Source organism: Hippoglossus hippoglossus, chromosome 4 (genome assembly GCF_009819705.1).
Source record: "Hippoglossus hippoglossus isolate fHipHip1 chromosome 4, fHipHip1.pri, whole genome shotgun sequence".
In the NCBI taxonomy this organism is placed as follows: domain Eukaryota; kingdom Metazoa; phylum Chordata; class Actinopteri; order Pleuronectiformes; family Pleuronectidae; genus Hippoglossus; species Hippoglossus hippoglossus.
The window spans coordinates 16,416,306-16,436,029 of record NC_047154.1 but is presented as its reverse complement, the minus strand read 5'-3'; the positions used below and the strand labels follow the sequence as shown (position 1 = coordinate 16,436,029).

Below are 19,724 nucleotides of genomic sequence, written 5' to 3'. Positions count from 1 at the left end.
TATGAGCCATAAATCGAGATACAAATTCACTGGCAGCCAAGTGTTTGTGAGTAAAAGTGGACCATGCCCACATGTGCTTGGTCTTGTCCACATACGCAGACTATTTTGGAGAAAGTGAGACGTTTAAAGTAAGAGAAACTGGGCTTTCATGAGGATGTATTGTATCTTTAAGATGTGGCTCCTGAATATTTTTATAATTTTGTATGCAATAAGATTGTTACTCAGAGGAATTGATCATTTCTCTCTCTTTAACATTAAAGTGAAAATACAATAATACCATTTACATATCTCTACATTTCATTTTTGCTGCACTCATTCAATCCCTCGTGTTTCTGTCCTACACCTGTTTCCTACATTTAAAATGCCATAACAAGATTTAAAAATGTGTTCATGAGAAGATATGCACTACATCAAAGTAAAGTAACGTGTGAGTGCAACGGTGTGAACTTTGATACTTTGTCACCTGTTATTTGTTTAGCACCTTCCAAACAAGAAATGCAGCTCAAAGTGCTTTACATACGATATAGATACAAATACAAACCTGTTAAAATGAAATTTAAAAGAAAAGGAAATCAAAAAGAAAGAGACATAGGATAAGGGGGTTTAAGAGGAGATTTGAATGTAGCCATGACAGTAGATTGAGAACCTTTGGGTTTGCAGCTGTTGGTCAAAACACGTAAACTGAAGGACTCTGAGAAATAAGTGCACTTTTTATTTCTTTCACTGTTAAAACATTGTTATTACCATATTATTGCTGCCCCACTGTAAAGGATCCAATTGTGTTTACTGTGGAAAAATTCATAAGTACGCACTTGACTTGAACGCACCCCTCTGCCCCTCGACGGTGTCGGTCGCGGTTTAGTCTCTGGCTGCTCGGGTCCCATTGTTTGTCCCTGACAACAACCACCGTCTACTTCCTGGAGAGATGCTGGTTCTTCTATTCGACTAATGTGGTTTTCTTCGTGAACGTTTTCGCAGCTCGTCTCTTTTGGCTTTAAACCCGGGCGCGTAGCTAGCACAGAGCTAGCCAGCTTGCTAACCAGTCGGGAAAAATGAACTCCAGCACGCACGTCATTCAGGTGACTAATGTCTCCCCGAGCACGACCTCCGAGCAGATGAGGACTCTGTTCGGCTTCCTCGGGAACATAGAGGAGCTCAAACTGTTTCCTCCCGAGTGAGTATCCTCCATTACACCCGGGTCAAGCGTCTGTCTTTGCTTCTAGGAGGTCGGGCTCCTCCTCGGGCCTGTAGCGTCGAGCAGGCCCCGCTGCACAGCTCGCTAGTGCTAATGCTAGTGCTAATGCTAATGTTTGCCCGCGCCTTCAGTGAGCGTCTCCCCGCAGAACAAACCATCTTTACGGCCTAAAAAAACCCGATTAGAGATTAATCCTCCGACCAGTTCTGGTTAATTCCCATGTGTTTAATATAACGCTAGTAAATACTCATCATAATCTACAGGGTAACGTCTTATGTCTATATGTTGATAGTAAAGTTTAATTTTAATTTGAAAAGCTGCAACCAGAAAATATTTGACATCTTATTTTACAACGATCAGTAATAATCAAGGATACGATCATGTTGTAAATAAGCAGTACAGTTTATTTCCAGTTGAGCTGATCAAGACAATCATCCAACAGAAATATTATGTTGTCGATTCATCGTATGGGGGAAAAAAAATTTGAACAGTGACTGTGAATTTTTAGTTTAATGTCCAATGTGACAAACTATAAACCTGATAAATGCACAGTTTACTATTAATAATAATAAGAGGCCGAAAATTCACCAAGAAGTGACATGTGGATTCAAAATATTCAATTATTAGATATTAAATCAATAATAGAATCATTGCAGCCAGTACAGATAAACATACACATGTCTGATAATTGAGTTTGATTGATGAGTTGACTGAAAAATACCAAGCATTAGCCTTGTTCTGCTTTTTTTCTGTTTTACATTATGACAAATATGAACATTTGTCCTATCGATATTTTACTGATTACATCGAACTGTAACTGAGATTTATCAGCTTTGGTAAAATGTTACGTCTCTATGTGGCAGTGAAGAGCTGAGGTAGGAAACTCTCAAAAACTGAAATGGATAAATAGGAGGAATTAATGCAAATCTCATGATCAGTGCCTCCCTTAGAAGACCCAGATCCCTCTAGGATGCCTGGATGAAGTATTTTTCATTTGACTAGGAAATAATTGTCCTCTGCTTTGTATTCTCTTCTATTGAATTACATCTGGCTACTGTGCAGGTAGGAAATGTCCTGCTTTTCAGGCAAGATGAAGACATCACAACCATCTAATGAGAAGAAGGTCTAAACATGAGTGATTGGCAGTATTGCTTAATTCTCAACCGTGTGGACACATTTGTGGAAATGATTTGAACACACTAAAGATATTGTTTGAACCCAGTCTTATCTCAGTATGAAATCATGTTTGTCTCTGCAGAAGAAAGCGTGTTTTGTTTCTCATAATCCATCATTAGCTCCATTGTCCCTGGGGACACAGACTCAGTGTAAACATGGCTTGGTGGGTCTCCTTGTTTCTATTCTTTGCACAACATATCTGTATTTTTTTCCAGTGACTCTCCCTTGCCTGTGACTTCACGTGTCTGTTTTGTAAAGTTCCTTGAGTCTGAATCGGTGGGAGTTTCTCAACACCTGACGAACACCGTCTTCGTGGACCGAGCCTTGATCGTGGTCCCCTTTGCTGAAGGTGGGTCTCTGTTTTGTTCTCACGTCACTCACTTGGCTATCTCTGAACGTTACATCACAATGTGTAGGTGTGTTAAACAGCATTGCAATCTGAGCCATTGTGAGTTTTTCCTGACCAGTCAAATTAAGCTAAGCTTTTCACTGCTTAGCATTTCTAGGTATATAAAAAGGGACTTGTGCATTTGTGTCCATGTCTTACAATCTAGCTGTAAACTTCTCTCTCTGTTATTTGTGTTGTGGTTTTCATAGTGGACAAGTCATTTGCAGAGAGCCCCTTCCCTGCTGGCTGAAAGTGGTCCACTGCTGCCATCAGGAGATTAGAAAAAAATAATGGCACCAGGCTCGCAAGCCGCCTTCTCTCTCTTGTTCTGCAGTAAAATATTAACTCTTTATTTTTCTCTCTCTGTTCAAGGCATCTTTTCTTTGAAAATAAGAATAGCCACATGACTCTTAAGTCAATTGAGGGGGTTGGGGACAGGGTGCAGGGCAATCTCAATTCCTCACGTTCAAGTATTTCAATTTTTCCTCAAATTAAATGTTGACAAGTAGGCATGCAGCGACCTAGGGATGCCCCGAGCAGATCTGACCTGAGGCCGATTAAGGCATTAAAAAAAAAAAAATAGATCTACTGTCAAGCTTGAACCATTTCTTATCCTGTTTTTATATTTTTCAACCATTTTTCCACTTTGGGTAAAACCACACTAACACTCACTTCACCGCTAGTTCAGCCACAGTTTGCCATCGCACAGCACTGACACTGATATTTTATGCCACATAATAGGAAAGCATCAAGTACTCCGCACTGACACACAGGTATTTTCAGTAACTGGCTGATTAGAGCTATTTTTTGGTTCAAGTTGGACCGGGCTCTGGGAGGAGTTTGCTGATGTCATCAAACTCCAGGTGTCCCGCTCAAATAGGTGCAAGAAAACTAAGCAGGCGAGGGAGATGTCAATCATTCTTACAGGCCCACACTGTCCTGGGGTGGTGGGGGGGGGGGGGGGTGCAATCAGCCCAACAGGCTAGAAAACCTGTGAGTTTACTGTGGGAATCCTTTTTTTTTTTTCGTAATGCAGAGCTGTTCAGAACTCCCCTGACTGTTTAGGCTGAGTGTACAGTACAAATACATGACAAAAGAAAAAATATAAATACTGGATCAGGGCTTGGTATTGGCAGATTTTTATTATTAACTTGCTCAGATTGGAAATAAAGGGAAATGTTCGGGACCTCCCTACACCACAAAGCATGCAAGAAAAATTAACTAATCAGCTCTGCATGCAAGACTAGATTTCCAAAGTGTGCTATCGTCTACACAGTCGATTTTGTGGAAGTAAATAAGCATATAATTTGGTTATTAATGATAAGCGCACAAGCTGCCTTTGGCTTTTACTTGCTTCATGTGCCAAAGCATCATAGTATTTTAGACTGTGCAGTTGTGTTCCCAAATTTCCACTAACATACAAGCTAAAAAGTAGTGTTATCAGCCTCTGCTTGATGTTGCAGTAAAAATGCATATTTTTTTAATTGACCCTCTCCACACATGACTCTGACAGAGTTGAGTGAATCTCACGTTTAACGGTGGTGTTTCTTTTGTTGTTGTGTTTTACAGTTCTTTTTCCTGGTTCAGCCAGCCCCCTATATACCAGGCCCTGCTGAAAATGCCACCAACAGTTTTGTCTTCTGCAGCCTTATCCTGTTCTCAAGTGTCCTTTCTGTTGTGCGTGTGTGTGCGCGTGTGTGTGAGCGTGTCTCTCTCTCCCCCCCTCTCTCTCTCCCCTCATTTTTTCAAAAACATGTAAAAATGTCAGTTTAAAAATAGCCCGTTTTCAGATTGCACAACCATGGATGATCATCTCCTTTAAGATTTTGCTGTTTGGTTTTTCTTCAGCTTTGGGCACATTTTCCATGATTTTTGCTGGCACAAGCCCATAACTGTTTAGTGCAGATTATCTTGGACATTGTGTATTTATACTGTGACATACTGTTGGCTAACACCAGTTCTGAAGCTTATTAGTATTTTATCATGTTGCAAATCAGCCTTTTTGTCTTTGTTATTCTGGTGGTATTGTACAAAGTAACCACAATCAAAAGCCCAGAAAAGGTAAAATGACTGAACCTTTTCTGTTTTTTTTTGTATTGGTAGTGGTAAGTGATGTTGAAATGTACCCTTGTGTCTACACCCAAATCATGAACTTTGTTTTCTGTATCTCAATGTTTTTGTGTGCTTTATAGCGAAGCAGCCGGCGCGAGTCGCTTGTTCATAAAACATCTAATGAAAGTTGAGAGCACATCCCACGGGACAACTGGCTGTGCTTGCTTACGTTTGGTTCATGACTTAAAAAACAAGTACAGGTGATAAAATCTTGGCAGTGTTGACCACAGTGTGTATTGTGACTTTTAGACTCATAGCTGCTAATCCTACAATCATACTTTGACACAAAAAAAAGTCAGGGATCAAGATTTACAGACGAGACAAAAAGTGGTATTATTTTTATTTTATTTTTCACAAAAGTGTAGTTAGACTAAGGAGGCTTGTCTGCAAGTCTTGAGTGTTTATTGATTCTATGCTCCGAGTATATATTGAAATGCTGTTGTTCTTCTCCAGGAGTCATTCCTGATGAATCTAAAGCTATGTCGCTGCTGGCTCCAGCCAACGCCGTGGCAGGAATGATGCCTGGTGGAGGCCTTCTCCCAACACCCAATCCTCTGGCATCAGTGAGTTCTCACACCACACTGGTGCTCCTCATATATGCTGCTAGTTGTAAGATAAATAAATATCATAACTGTTTACTATAATTTGATTTAGATTGTTGTGTACCTTCCGGGCAGCCTCTCATATCAGTGACCGGTGAAATCAGCCCACGCAAATAAATTATGCATTAGAGTTGTAAATGAGCACTGACTATCTAACGAAAGTTGTATGGTGTTAAATGACACGTGTACATAATATGGTCAGCTTAGTATCTTGTAGCACTTAGCAGAGAGCAGAAGATGATTGTGAGCACTGTGCTGTTGGCCAGTGTAGCTTAACATGCTGATGAGTGTCCCTACAAACAAGACGACAGCCGCTGTAGCAACCAAACGTCTGTAAAAAGTCACTTGTGCTGTGTTGGATGCTGTTCATCGAGCTTTGCCTTCAATTGTTGTTTGATATTTCAGATGGGCGGGACGCCATTTGGAGGTCTGGGAGGTCCCAACATGGAGCAAATGGCTGCCATGGGAATGCAGGGACCAAACATGAACCCCCAGGTGAGCTCCCAATGAGCCACATTCCTAGTCACAGCATATTCAAACAAACTGTCTGATGTTTTAACATCTTGTGCGTCTCTCTCAGGCTCTTTCTGCAGATTTTCTGAAGCTCATGCAGTCCATGGATCCCAAGTAAGAAACTACAGTCTCATCTAGAGTATGTAATCCAAATATTTATTTCAAGAAAAATCTAAATCATTGATTGCTCTTCGCAGATTGAATTCATTAGCAGCCGGACTGAACTTGAATCCAGGGCTGAAGAGCGATGCCTCCAACAAGGAGATTGAAGAGGCTATGAAGAGAGTCCGAGAAGCTCAGTCTCTCATTTCTGCAGCCATCGAACCTGGAAGTGAGTCGTTTGTTTCTTGTATTCGCTGACAACCAACTTAACTCTTTGTTCTATTGTCAAAGCAATAAGTCTCCACTACATGGTCGATATTTAATTGTCGTTGTTTTGCAGATAAGAAAGATGACAAGCGTAAACATTCCCGCTCCCGTTCACGCTCTCGGCGCAGGCGGACCAGATCTCGCTCAAGACACAGGTATGGATGCCTACTACTAGATTATTAAGATGAGTTCTGAGCTGTGTGTCCACATACAAAACATAAACATGGATTACAGTTGTGTTATTACCCTTTAAAAATGATCTTATCTTTATTTTGGCAGACGTTCGAAGAGCAGGTCTCGGCGAAGGTCCCATTCTCGGAGTAGGAGGAGGTCCAAGAGCCCACGAAGGAGGAGGTCCCACTCCCGGGAGAGGAACCGCCGCAGCAGGTCGAGGTCCGCAACTCTGTTATTGAAAATTTCAGCTAATAACAGTCAATGATGCAAAGCATGTGGTGGTCATTTAACATTGGGCCCTGAATAGTATTTGTTTCTCTCCTCTGGTACTTTACCTCTGTTTCGCTGTGCATTTGGCCTCAAATAGTAAAAGTGTGGCATTATTGTATCTGTTGTGTAATATTTTCTAACTTTGCTTGTGTCTTGAACAGGGACAGGAGAAAGGAGGAAAAGTCTAAGAAAAGGTCCAAAACGCCTCCTAAGAGCTACAGCAGCGCCAGGAGATCTCGAAGCATCAGTCGGTGAGTTGTTGTTGTTGTTGAAGCAGTTTAACTTAACTGTAGACGTGAATAGTTTGAGAGCCAATAATTTAATTAAATGTGGGCATGCCAAATTCAACCCAGATAAGAATTACACGAAGCAGTATTTGTTTTTATTTTGTTCCTTGACTTATTGTCTTTGATTGGCTCTCAGGCGACATAAGCGAAGCCGCAGTGCGTCTCGATCCCCCAAGAGGAAGGTGTCCCGCTCTCCATCACCCAAACGGTGAGTCCAGTCATGTGCAATGCTTCTTTAATTTACATTCAAGTACAAAGCTAAAGATAACAATATTATGTATTGATAATGTTTGCAGTCACAAGAAAGAGAAGAAGAAGGACAAGGAGCGCGAGAAGGAGCGGGACAGAGGCAGGAGGGAGGACAGGGACCGCAGCAGAGACGAAAGAGAACGTTCCACCAGTAAAAAGAAGAAGAGCAAAGACAAGGAACGAGACCGAGAACGCAAGTCAGACAGCGAGAAAGGAGACGTCAAGGTACATACGACTACGCTCTGTTTGTTGAAATGTACTTTAGGAACTTAAAGCAGCATCTGGGAATTAAGATTCCAAATTCCCTTCATTGGTTTTGAACACTCAATTGTTGCGTCACAGGTGACCCGGGATTATGACGAGGAGGAACAAGGTTACGACAGTGAAAAGGAAGTGGAGGAGGATGATGACGACGAGAGGAAGAGCGACTCCGACTCGGCCTCGTCTCCCAAAGGCCAAGAGGAGATGGAGCGTTCCGAGGGTCAGATTCCCAAAAAGTCCAAACAGAACGGAGACGATCACCATCAGGAAGACATGGAGATGAGTGATTAAAAAAAAAAAAACACCCCCAGAGAGTGACCACGGCAACGTTATCTTTCCACTGTCCTTTTATATTTTTAATATCGGCCACAACATGTCTGTGCCTGATCACACGGTTAAAAAAGATTTGTTGTCTTAACTGTAGACGCCTTGGGGGAGGGAGGGGTGTAGAGGAAAACAGTCCATTCATTTTTGTAAAGACGTGAGAAAACTAAAATATGAATAACACGAGACCTGTTTTTAAATTGTCTTCATGTACTTTTTTAAGATCCTGTTTATTTTTGCTTTGAGTTCAGATGTTGTCTTCCTGACGGTAGAATACGCAGCGTTTTCCTCTGATCGGCTGCATTTGTAAATATTTTACTGGTCAGGACTGAATCTTTCCCTCAGACTGTTAGTGACGCAGCACCAGCTTCCGGTTTCTTTTATTTTCCTCTTTGGTTGCGGAACCATTTTTGCTTCAACTGTTATGCACCCAGTGGTTGTTCAGCTGACCTTCCTATTTACAGCGCTTTGTAATTGTACACTGTCGACTGAATATGTTGCAATGAAATACTTTGTCTGCAATAGGTTTTCCAAAGGAAACGAATAAAATCTGATCCGACTGTCCACTTGTTTCATCATTTGAAAAATTGAGAAAATGTAGACAGATTCACGGTGTAATTTTCGCTGGTTGCCTGGCAACTGCACAGAACTAAGGAACATGCAAATGTCGTTGTCTTTAGGTTTTAGACTAAATTCAACGAACATGATTTTTAAGTTTTTTTTCCAGCTGTGATTCTTCTGCTGCTGCTTCGTCTTGTTTGAACATTTTCAGCACAAGCAGAGAAAACAGTTTGCATTTGTCAAAGATATGAATAAGCAAAATATATAGTTCATTGATATGAAATGTACAAATTGCAATGACACAAACTAGAATTTTAATTAAATTCCCTTTCCTTGTTTGAAATGCAGAACTGGAGTGTTATACAAATTGGTCATAAATGTGACGTCCAGAATTCTTTTCCTTATTCTCGTCAATGCATTTTGGATCAGTTAGTTATTCCACCAGCTTTTAAACTGGACCCTGTTAAAACAATAACTTTTTAAACACAAGTGACATTTCATCAACTCAGATAAACCCATGTGAATGGCGTTAGTTACAAAAATATATTGATCATTCTAATTTATTTCTAAGAAAATGTTTAAGTAACATTATTAACCGATATACATGACAGTAATGTTGGTGTTGTTCCATATAGTGTCAGCCTGCTGCAAAACTGAATGCTGCAATATAAAATGTGTTGGTAGAACTTTAACTTACATTAAACTGACATCAGTTCAATCTTCTAATTACACATATTTACCAAAATGTCAAACTACGTCCTCCTGAAAGAATTATGAGATTGTGAAAAAACATGGAGTCCAAATTCAGTTAGATATGTGGAATTTTTATTTTCGTACATTTTATATGAAAATAGTGTTGTAGACCTTTACAACAGTTTTGGCTGCACTGAATATGGATATAAATAAGCATGTTCTTTTAATGTTGGTGCTGAAAAACCAGAGAACAGGAACATCCTCCAGCATCTGTTTGTCTCAGCTTCATTAAGAGCTCATGAACCATAGCAGCACCGGTACAGACCTCATGGTGGTTTCCCCCAGTGAATGCCTCGCAGCCTTTCACACTCACTTCTCTAAGAAACTCTGTGCTTTGTGCTTTACACGTGGTGGAGGGGAGTTTTGGTTCCACACATCTGAAGGAGGCTCGTACAATTTATCATGGGGGAAATAAATGACAGGAGAAATGAAAGTTTCATTTTTTTTCTTTAAAACACAAATATGTACAAAAATAGCAACTGCCACCATGTTTACAAACCAAATAAATGGACCTGTGAGACGCTACATGAAAGAAATTCCACAACACTCCCTCTGGTCTTAGACAGCACGAGTAATGAGAAAACATAAAAAGACAAAAGCAATAAAACGTGTATTTACTTATTGTGCAGGAGGAAAAATCCTGGTTCTGGTTTAAGTGTAAAAATGTCGTGAATGTTTTTGTCATTCATTCCCTAACATCTAACGTCTGTACAATGACCGTCCGTTGTACACTTTGTTACATAGTTTACAAAAAAGGTGAAGTCAGAAACAAAACACCCGACATTCTAACTTTCGCTCGCCGCTGCTCAGACAGAGGAAAAAAAACACATCTGTGGTACCATTAACAAACAAATTCTGCAGCATTGTCTAACGTCGCCTTAACAACCAACGCAGCGTTGAGCGTCACAAAGTGAACTCACCTGAACGCACAGTCGCTGTAGTGGATCTAAATAGTGCCCAGGAGCTCAGTGGTGGTGCTTCATGCCCATGAAAATCATCGTTACACACACACACACACTCACTCACAACTTTATAATGTGCAGGGTTAAAGTGGAACTGTAGAAAAAGAAGATGTTTTAAAATTCTTTAACCTACAAAAGTAAAAGATCGACTTGAACAGACTTTCAATTTTGTGAATCTTAAATCTTAAATATTTTAGTGTTCATCTTTGGGAAAACTTTTGATGATGTTCAAGAAGAGAGTTAAAAAATGAAAAGAAGATAATTCCATTCCCCTCCACATCTGTCTGAAACATCTGGATTAGACTATGTACAGTTTTATGTTGTTGACCTTTACATCGAATATCACAAAGTTAAAATGACTTTGCACCTTGAGAGTTTTCTTTTTTTTACTTCAGTAGGAAAAGAAGCTTAAAAAACAGGTTTTTAGTGAAACTCCTCCTCGACGTGTCACACAGTAACATCAGTGCTTCACTACAGGTCAGTTAAACACATTCGCTTTATAAACATCACTTACAGACGGAACTACGGCAAATCAGTTGAGCTGGTCGTCTTCTCTCGTCTGCTACTTACGGCCCCCGTGACCAGGAAACTCAACTGCTCTGCTCTCACTCATCTCTACTTCAATGCCCTTTCACTGATGAGACGCTCACTCTCATCAGGTGCTGACGTCTCTGTCAGCGCCGTCGTCTGCATCAAACTCTGCTCGTTGGTTTGTAATCAGAGTCAGGACGTCCGATGAGATCTATAAACTGTCAAGAAGCGATAACCGCCGTTTGTTTTTCCCTCAGTTTCTCCTTTTGTATTTTTATAAAAGCATGTCTTGTAGCAGAATGTTGCCCGGTTGCACGTTTGTTTCCTTGCCCGGCATGGAGAGGTTAAAGGTCAGGGAAGCGGCTGGGGTCTTCTTTATACTCGTTGGGAATGGTAAAGATGGTCGCCTCAAACTCGTCGTAGCGAAACTCCTGGAACGTCACCGTGGCCGTGATGGTGGGAAAGACGGGGATGTCTGCAGGGAGGCGAGAGCACAATTAGAAAACATACCAATATCTTATTCTTTGTTTTTATGAAGTCACAACATCTCCAGGGGATTTCGTTCCGTATAAGTTACCACATCCTTCAGTTTGCTGAGCCTACATCTATTTATCTTTCAGTCAAACTGTCAGATAATCCTAAAGATGGTTCATATCTCTTCTTTTATTCACATCTACTTACCGAGTTTAACGGGAAAACCAGGGGGGAGCTTCATCTGCACAAACTCCCTGAGTTTATTAAAGTGCTTGAAGGGAGCAATCACCTCCAGAACATTTAACAACCTGAGACAGAACAAGACGAACAAATGATTCAGAAGATAAATCAACAGACACTGAAATCCAGACATATATAAAGCTGCTTTTGTCAGTTATTAATCCTACATTGTTAGATTTGGGCATATTTAGCTTTAGATAGATTTTTATATGTATGGATATGTTAGTTTAGCGCATTATTACATTTTTTACAAATTTAATTAGAGGATAAAACCCTTTGAGATGCACAATTACGTTTTCAAGGGGGTCAATTACAAAATCAACATAGTATCAATAATATTTCACACACATACACACATTAACACATACATACAGGCTCCCTCCCCAATCCAAAACCAACTTTATCTGATACAAATGTTGTCTGCACAAATAAAAACAAATGAAAATAGATAAATTAAGAAAGAAAATATCATAAACAACATGAACAGCTTCAACTGCAACTCACTGCTGACACACAAACAGTAATAAGGACATGAAATATAAAAGGACTAAATCAAAATGAAACACTCTCAGATATGTCCCTTTGTATCAGGAGACATTTGTGTCTTCCACTAACTGTCGAGGTGTTAGAGTTAAAGAGACGACTCACGATTCGATGCCCAGAGGGAAGTCTTGGCTCATGGCGATGGTTGCTTTGAAGTTTTTCTTGCTCTCTTTGCAGGTCAGCTCTCGTCCCAGATGAGGAGCTCTGACACGAGACAGAAACGGCAGCTTGTCAGAAACTCATCTCAGGATAATGTCAGATCACTGACGTATTCTTCTAATTCTGCTGCAGTGGTTGTTGGTTGAAATGTTCCATTGGTTGTTAATCTTAATTATGATCTTTCCCCTGAACACTAACCAACATGAACTTTATCAAACCAGAATATCGCAGTTACATGATCAGAGAAACTGCAGCATGGGTGTAAAATGACAAGTTACACCCCAGTGGAACTATTTCCTATTAACACATTTTATATTTCTTTTCATTAAACAGATGAAGTCATCAGGCCACGTGCATCTGTAATTTACAGTAACCTTTTGTTTTCTTATTCTTCTGGTTTTCTCTGTAAAAAGTACAAGTGGAGTCTTCATGTGTTCAGAAACCTACCTTCCATTGTCAGAACTGATGTATTCTTCCCAGGATATAGTGTTGGGTGATGGGGGGGTTAGAGATTGTCTCCTCACGGGCTGAGAAGCAGAGAAAAACAAAATAAAACAGGTTGAATTCAGATTTCAGACTAAACCTCTGATAAAGCTTCCCCAGACACAGACACAACAAACATCTTATTCTGACTTTATAATATCCATGATCTTGAAACAGGCTGTGAACCTGTGAGCTGTCCACTTGGGAAGGAGGATCTTGTTTAACTCTTGAATATGTTTATTCACTTTATTCGTATGTCTTTATTCATGTGTTCCCACAGAGCACAGCACAGGACACTAGAGGGCCCCAGTGGGTCAGTAAAACCACAGTTCCTCCATCAGCCTCACAGTGAAACACAAATACCACCAACACGGTCAAACGTGATGTTATTTTAAGTGAATTCTGATCCAACTTTCTGACCTTTCCCTCCTGAACACCAGAGTTTATATTTGATCTTAATCTTTTGTGCATTCAGACTGAACAAGTTGACGTTTCTACAAATACAACAGTGAGAAATAAAAGTAGTAGTAGTAGTAGTGCCTCTGTAAGAATGACTTCTTCCGTACACACTAACATCACATGTATATCTGTGGCTGGAGGACAGGACGCTGATGGTGGACAAACAGAAGAATGGACATAAAGACAGAACATGTACAATAAAGACAGTCGACCACAGGAAGTAACAAAATAAAAGCACTCATAATATGAGCATCTGTCTTCTACTCCTACAACCGATGAATTGGTCGCACTCTAATCCACAGATTCTTCCAGCAGCAAAGCAGCATTAAAGAAAACTCTCTCCAAAACAAATCCATCATTTAAACTTTCTGTGGAAAACGATCTCAACTCTGCCTCCTATGTTAGTTTATTTTCAGATTTGACAATCTCTCCTTGCTGACCCTGAACTGGAGCTGGGATGAGCTCCATCCACTTTCCCCTGAAAACAAACATTCAGTTTAAAAAAAAAAAAAGAGAGAGAATGAGGCCAGCTGACCTGTCCTCTGTGGTTAAACACGGCAACTAGGGCAGAATAATGTGGAAAAATGTGGCGAGTGACGAGACGCCAGCCTGAGCCCAGAGTCAGTCGTCTGAGGTGAGAAAAACACCGGAGACAATATCATGTCTCGCCTTCATTTCCCAACAACAGTGCAGCCATCACAGAGAGGTTTTGGTGATTTTTTCTCCTCGGGCAGCTTTGTTAGGTGCTCGCTCTCACACTGTGCGTATCAGCTCTGGCGTGTTGTTGTGACGAGGACAGAGTACACACAGGCCGCGGAGGCCCTGATACGCTGGTATGCTGCTTCCCGCTCCCCCCCTCCATCATTCCATGGCACCAGGGGTTTTAGCCTTCATCCGTGAGATCAATAGTGTCAAGCCCCAGTTGAAAAGCCTCCCCACGCTTCCCTGTGTCGACAGGCACAGAGCTGACCCGCTGTCCCTCTCTGTGGTAAACACAGCTACGTCACGGCAGCTGCTTATTTCCCTCTCACCCCCTTCCATGTATCGTTTTCCACCAGCGTTGAGGGAGAAGTTATTTCCACACTGACAGCAGGGCACCCTAAAACACAGCTTTGTACTTTAGACATGAGTAGAGTCTGGTTCAGATCTTTACGGATAGACTGACACACATCACATTATACTGTGATGAGACAAAGCCTAGCACGGAACAAGGGAGTGTCGACAGAAACACAGGCGAGCAGTTAAAAAGCATCAGTGGAGTGTTTGGAGGCTTTGTCTTCACAAAGCTTTATGCTCCGTGTGTGTGTGGACAAGGGCTTGCTAAGCAAACTCTGGAACATACTGCAGTGAGGTGAGGGGGGAGGTGAGAGGCCGGAGGATCGTCCCTGTGAACAAGGTGCCGTTTTGTAGTTTTCACCACCAGGTGGCAGTGCTGGGGACTCGATTCCATGCAAAGTGGATGAGGAGGGGAGCAAACCTCCCTCATAACAGAAGTGACTGGAGCGGCGTCTCATGTTGGAGACACTGAAGAAACAACAGTGGGGGAATGAGACTGGAATTTTTCAATAAACCATGCAAAATGGATTGATAGAGTCGAGGGGCCATGCTGTTTCTACAGGATTGATCTTTGTGGACATACAGCAGGGAGGTGGTAGGAGGTGGATTGGATTTTTTCGGAGACTTATGTCCTACCCCAAGGTTCCAGCGGGACAGGACAGTTTCAGGACTGGACTGGTGGTTACGCTGCAGGAGGTATAAGTAAACAGGATGTTTAACCAAAGAGCAAACTGTGACCCCACTGGTTCCCAGTTGTTCTATCTCCACTCTAATCATCATTGTTCCCTGTGACAACATCCAAACCTCATTTATCTTTGAAGACAGAGATTCCTGTCTGATAAGCTCTATGAGTTACAGCTTAAACACACAGTTCTCCTCACTCACTGTGTAACAAGGTTCAGTGTGTTAGATTAAGGTGAAAGGGAACTATTGGCAGACATGTAATATAAAATAATCCTGTGTTTCCTCTAAATTGTACAAATTGTTGTCTTTACCCTAGAATGTCCCCATTATATTTAAATAAATGGAACTTCACCACTAGATTTCACTAAATTCTACAGACTGAACCTTTAAAGAGTTGCTGTAATAAAACACCCTGAGGGGAAACATTTTTATGATGAACACTGAAATAATTAAATCAACCTGCAGAGCCTGTACATCACACATCTCAAACAGGAATATGAATCATAGCCAGTTTTATTGCAGCCATGTATATAAAGGGAACTTAGTGCAAATGGAGAAAATAAACCTATATTTCAACCAGTGGAACCAGGAACTAAACGTTTGTGTGGTAGTTTTAAGTTACAAATCCTGTAGTACTTTTTGTTGGTTTATGGGATGGAGTACACAGGACTGAATGCTGCTGATTGGTGATTTGTCATTCATAAAAACAAGGAAGTACTGGGAATCACTGGTATTAATATTAAGGCTGAAAGACAAACATGTATTCTTGTTTATGAACATTAAATACTAAGTGAAGTTTCCTTGACAGTTTCCCAACTAGAGAATAAGAGAGACAGGAGTTACTTATTTGATCATTTCAGCATCATTTCACTTTTCCTTCCTTCATTAAACCCAAACATCAGTCACACAACAGTAAATAAACACAACAAAATAACTGTGTGTAGATTAATCTTCATCTGACACTGGTCTCATTTGTAGAAATCCGCTAATATGGGTTTTTGGGGATCAATGTATTAATATTAGGGAGTAAAAAACATCCAATATATCAGTGATCGGTATTTTTAGTTTATTCTGTAGATAAAAGTTTTCATATCAGAAAACATAAACGCAGACACTACATACAGATGTTTGTCCTAGAGGAGTCATCGAGGAGATAGAAATAGAAAGGAAAACAGAGCAAGAGAGAAGTTCAACCCTTGACTCCTCTCTGACCTCTGCACAGCTGGCAGATCGTTGGATCGTTGATTTTGGAAAGTTACAGACGTGGTCATAGCCAACTTTAAAAATATTTGTGTGTGTGTGTGTGTACACGTTTGAGGGAGTTTGCGGATTCCGTGCTCAAGGTAGCCCCATAACCCCAATTATCTTTACCCAATCATGGGTAATTATGGTTTGGCTCTGTAGCACCACACACCAGCTGTGGACAGATGCTGTAAACGCGACCCACTCTGTCGCTCTACTGAGTCGACCAGTGAAAATCATCCCGACTCACCTCAAAGTTCTGCTCTATGAGGTTCCCTCCTTTGCTCAGGCTCTCCATGATGGCTTTGTTCCTCAAGATGTCCTCCTCGCTCAGATGCTCCCGTCTCTTCCTGGACTCGAGGACCAGGCCGTTCACAGAGTAGAAATCTGCCAGGAAATTTCCCACGCGCTCCTTGAGATAGAAGAAACAGCGAGATAAGTCCCCCCCGCTGAGCCGCCAATTTCCCTTTTAAACACACGTCAAAAGGACAAAGGAGCAATTTCCACATATCTCTTTCACCGCCTCCGTGTCTCCCTAACCCCGTCTGTGTTGTTTTTAACCCTGAGCCTATCACCTGCGGTTCCTTCCTGGGGTTATCACTGCGGCTACCCCAATTCATTTACTGTCTTTTCCTGCCTGGTGTGGGTATGAAGCACAGGAAATATGATCAGGAAAGTGGAGGGAGTTCAAGGTAAAACAGTAAGAAGACCCAGAAAAACAACATTTACACATCAAGCAAAGTAAAACAAAATGGAGAACCGTAAAGAAAGAGTCAAGGGATCAATCAGGTTTCTTTGGTTTTCCATTTAAGACCTTTCATGACCTTTTATATTCTATCACTCTTTGTTTGTTTGATTTTTTTCCAGTCAGAGAAGTTACAGGTCCAGGGGTCAACTGTCTGGTTCACTTAAAGCATAACATATTGTGTACATTACACGCTAATAGAAATCTGTTTACTGAGCCCCTGTGCATCGTCTCCCGTCCATTTCCTGCATTTCCCAAAGAATTAATCAAATTTCCAACTGTGTCTGGGAAAAGCTACTGACGATTCCGGGAATTCCTGGAGCTGGTGAGACCCTGTGACCCGGAGCAGCGTTTGGGAAAGCGGCGGTAGTGGGAATAATAAGAATAATCTCACAATTAATCTCCATTAACGACATTGAGGACAATAACTTGACACCGACCGTCTTGTCTTCTCTGAACAGCCAGCCAGTCTGCGCCCTTGAGAAAGTGATGGACTTGGTGGAGAGCGTGGCAGAGTAAACGTCGCTGCTCATCAGGATGTCAACTTCCTCCTCCGTCTCCATCTCTGACTCCTAAAGTTACACGACATGAGCATCAACACAAGTAGAAAACGATTAAAAGACAGAACACACCAAAACAAGATATATATGAATATGGCTGTAGGAAAATGTATTTGACATTTATCAGACAAAACGATGAATTGAGACAGAAATCAGCAGGTTTATCAGTAATAACACTAACTATCCATAACTGTAAATAAGTGTTGTAATGTACACTGTGTAAATGAGGCTTTATACTTTCACACTCGTATCTGTCTGTGTCTCACACACCTCGTGGTGTATCCGCTGGTAAACCTTCTGTTCGTTGTCCAGCACGACAAAAGACTCGGAGGGGATGGCGCTTCCATTGAAGATGAAGCTGAGGTCACCGCGCTGGCACTTCATATCTGTGAAGTCTATCAGGGTGGTGTCCAGTCTACACACACAAACATTTATGTAGTTTAGTGTGAGAGCTTCAGAAATATGAAAGGCGAAAACAGGAGAAGTAACCAGAAGATGACAGCAGAGGAGCTCGGCTGAGTTTACTGTTGGTCACTAACTCTGCAGGAGACACTGTGAAAAAGTGTGAGCTGAAGAAGACATGTCACACCTTTGCTCTGAAAGATGAGAGCCGTTGTGTATGCTAATCGTTGCCACGGGAAACCAACATATCAAGAATCTTAAAAAAAAAATCATTTGTCAGAATGGGAAGTCCTGGAGTCAAATATGGCAGAAAGAAAAACAGATCATCTTTTGAAGAGCAGAAACAAAGTGGTAGGTGCTGAGAGTCAGTGTGACAGGTTGACACACTGTAGCACGAGAAAGTAGATTAGCTCACGGTGACAGTTCTTTTACCATCTTCTTAACTCCAGGATAATCAGAGGGCATTTTGAATACCAAATCAGACAGGAGCAGATTCTGAGTAACGACGAGCTCCACATCAACGCCATCTCACACAAATTGAATTTTTTCTTCAAATAGATTCCGTTGATATGTTATGGAGCCCAAATATAGAAGCGTGTGCGTATGTGCTAGATAAGGACCTGCCCTCATCTGTCAAGCAAACAAAAATAACTTTAAGTACACGGAACAGTGGGTTAATACCTGTGCACATGCTACAGATGTGGCCTTAAAACACAGCATTGTGGATTCCTGCTATAGTTTCATTGTTTTGTGTGTTTTGTGTGTGTGTCAGCTGCATTGGAGTTTTGCTGATGCCACTTTGTTTGTAAGCTCAGCAACACTTTAACAGTTTTGTGTTAAGGGTCTGGATATTTTCCGGAGTTTGTCTTTCAATTATGAGGAACAATGCAGGAGATTGTCCGTGACAGGACCGTTTACAACAAGAGGAAAATGTCCGGCACGCTCCGGTGAGGGTCAGCTGCTGAGGCAGGACATGACGTATAAACTCTGCTGTATATTTTTTCTTTACAGCGGCATCTGCCTTTATTGTCAAAAGATCTCGCATCTGGCCTTTTCCGAGTTGACATCTTCGTCTGCGTCCTCTACAGATCTATGAAGCTCTAATTGTTTTAATCTATTTCACACTCAAGTTAAACAAACTGGACTGAGGAGACGAGATGAGAGGTAGAGAGAGAAGAAAGAGATGATGTGTTGGGTGCAGCATGAGATGGCAGATACATTCTGAACCATTAAGTAACTAAGTGCCTTGATTGAAGGTTTTCTTGAGGAATTGCAGATTATTTCAATGCCGTTTCCATTAAACTGGTCCTTGTTTACTTTCATACAAACTCAGTAACATATAATGTTCCAAAGCAAATTTAATTACCACATATTTGACATGAATGCATTCCATTTGTGGAGAGGACTTGCCTGATGTTGATGCCCTGCTTGTAGATCTTACAGGCGTCTGAAGGCAGGATTCTGGAGAGCAAAGGCACTGCAACATGAAAAGATTCAGTTAAACGTGTCATACATCATGGAGGGTCCTCGATTTAGAAACTTCACTCAATAATGAAGGCGACCACTTCAAAGCTTCAGTAGCATATAGACCATGTGCACGTGTAGTTCTGTGGCTTAATATTTAATCACAGCTCCCACCGGGCTTTAAGTCACTGAAGCAAGAGGCTTCCTTTTCCTTTGCTGTTTCGGTTGCACAAAATTTAACGGGGAGTTTGAAAGTCTAGTAAAGATCTGTGAATGGCTGCATTGGAAAAAAAAAAAACAGAAAACACTGGCTTCTTCAACCCAGCAGAGTAAAACATGTGGTCTCAACAGGCCTGAAGGGCACCAAGCCAGAAATCCCTCAAGCGATGTGAGCACGGATCCATGAGACGTGTTGGTTTAAACCTGATGCTTCTCATTCACTAAATATTCAGACCCCGTCACCTATTTTACACACTTTGTCAGGTT

At 41.3% G+C, this 19,724-nt stretch overlaps 2 protein-coding genes across 9 annotated transcripts in view; one reads left to right on the top strand and one right to left on the bottom strand.

The window, feature by feature from the left end:
* Positions 1-810: 810 nt before the first annotated feature.
* srsf11 (serine and arginine rich splicing factor 11) lies at positions 811-8,484 on the top strand. Of its 7 annotated transcripts, none has more exons than XM_034582140.1 (12): positions 811-1,174; positions 2,587-2,720; positions 5,325-5,434; positions 5,879-5,968; positions 6,054-6,100; positions 6,184-6,317; positions 6,429-6,510; positions 6,635-6,742; positions 6,961-7,050; positions 7,223-7,294; positions 7,383-7,560; positions 7,678-8,484. In XM_034582140.1, exons 1-12 carry the CDS (start codon positions 1,053-1,055, stop codon positions 7,885-7,887), a joined length of 1,377 nt encoding a protein of 458 aa, XP_034438031.1. In that variant the 5' UTR covers positions 811-1,052; the 3' UTR covers positions 7,888-8,484. The 7 variants fall into 7 exon arrangements, with proteins under 7 accessions (XP_034438031.1, XP_034438030.1, XP_034438034.1 ...); XM_034582139.1 differs by having other exon boundaries at positions 6,635-6,748; positions 7,678-8,465; XM_034582143.1 differs by having other exon boundaries at positions 813-1,174; positions 4,329-5,434; positions 6,635-6,748; positions 7,678-8,465.
* Positions 8,485-9,284: 800 nt separating this feature from the next.
* ankrd13c (ankyrin repeat domain 13C) overlaps positions 9,285-19,724 on the bottom strand; it is a 31,287-nt gene continuing 20,847 nt past the window's right edge. Inside the window, exons 6-14 of one of the 2 annotated variants that reach the window (XR_004613646.1) lie at positions 19,185-19,251; positions 17,643-17,787; positions 17,253-17,384; positions 16,318-16,479; positions 12,591-12,670; positions 12,090-12,188; positions 11,409-11,509; positions 10,155-11,202; positions 9,285-10,111 (exon numbers count right to left, since the gene is read on the bottom strand). Coding sequence is in view for 1 of the 2 variants with exons in the window: in XM_034583106.1 (XP_034438997.1) it covers positions 11,072-11,202; positions 11,409-11,509; positions 12,090-12,188; positions 12,591-12,670; positions 16,318-16,479; positions 17,253-17,384; positions 17,643-17,787; positions 19,185-19,251 (917 nt within the window). In the remaining variant the exon portion in view is untranslated. Of the gene's footprint in view, positions 11,203-11,408; positions 11,510-12,089; positions 12,189-12,590; positions 12,671-16,317; positions 16,480-17,252; positions 17,385-17,642; positions 17,788-19,184; positions 19,252-19,724 lie in introns of both variants that reach the window. The other variant, XM_034583106.1, reaches the window with a different exon arrangement.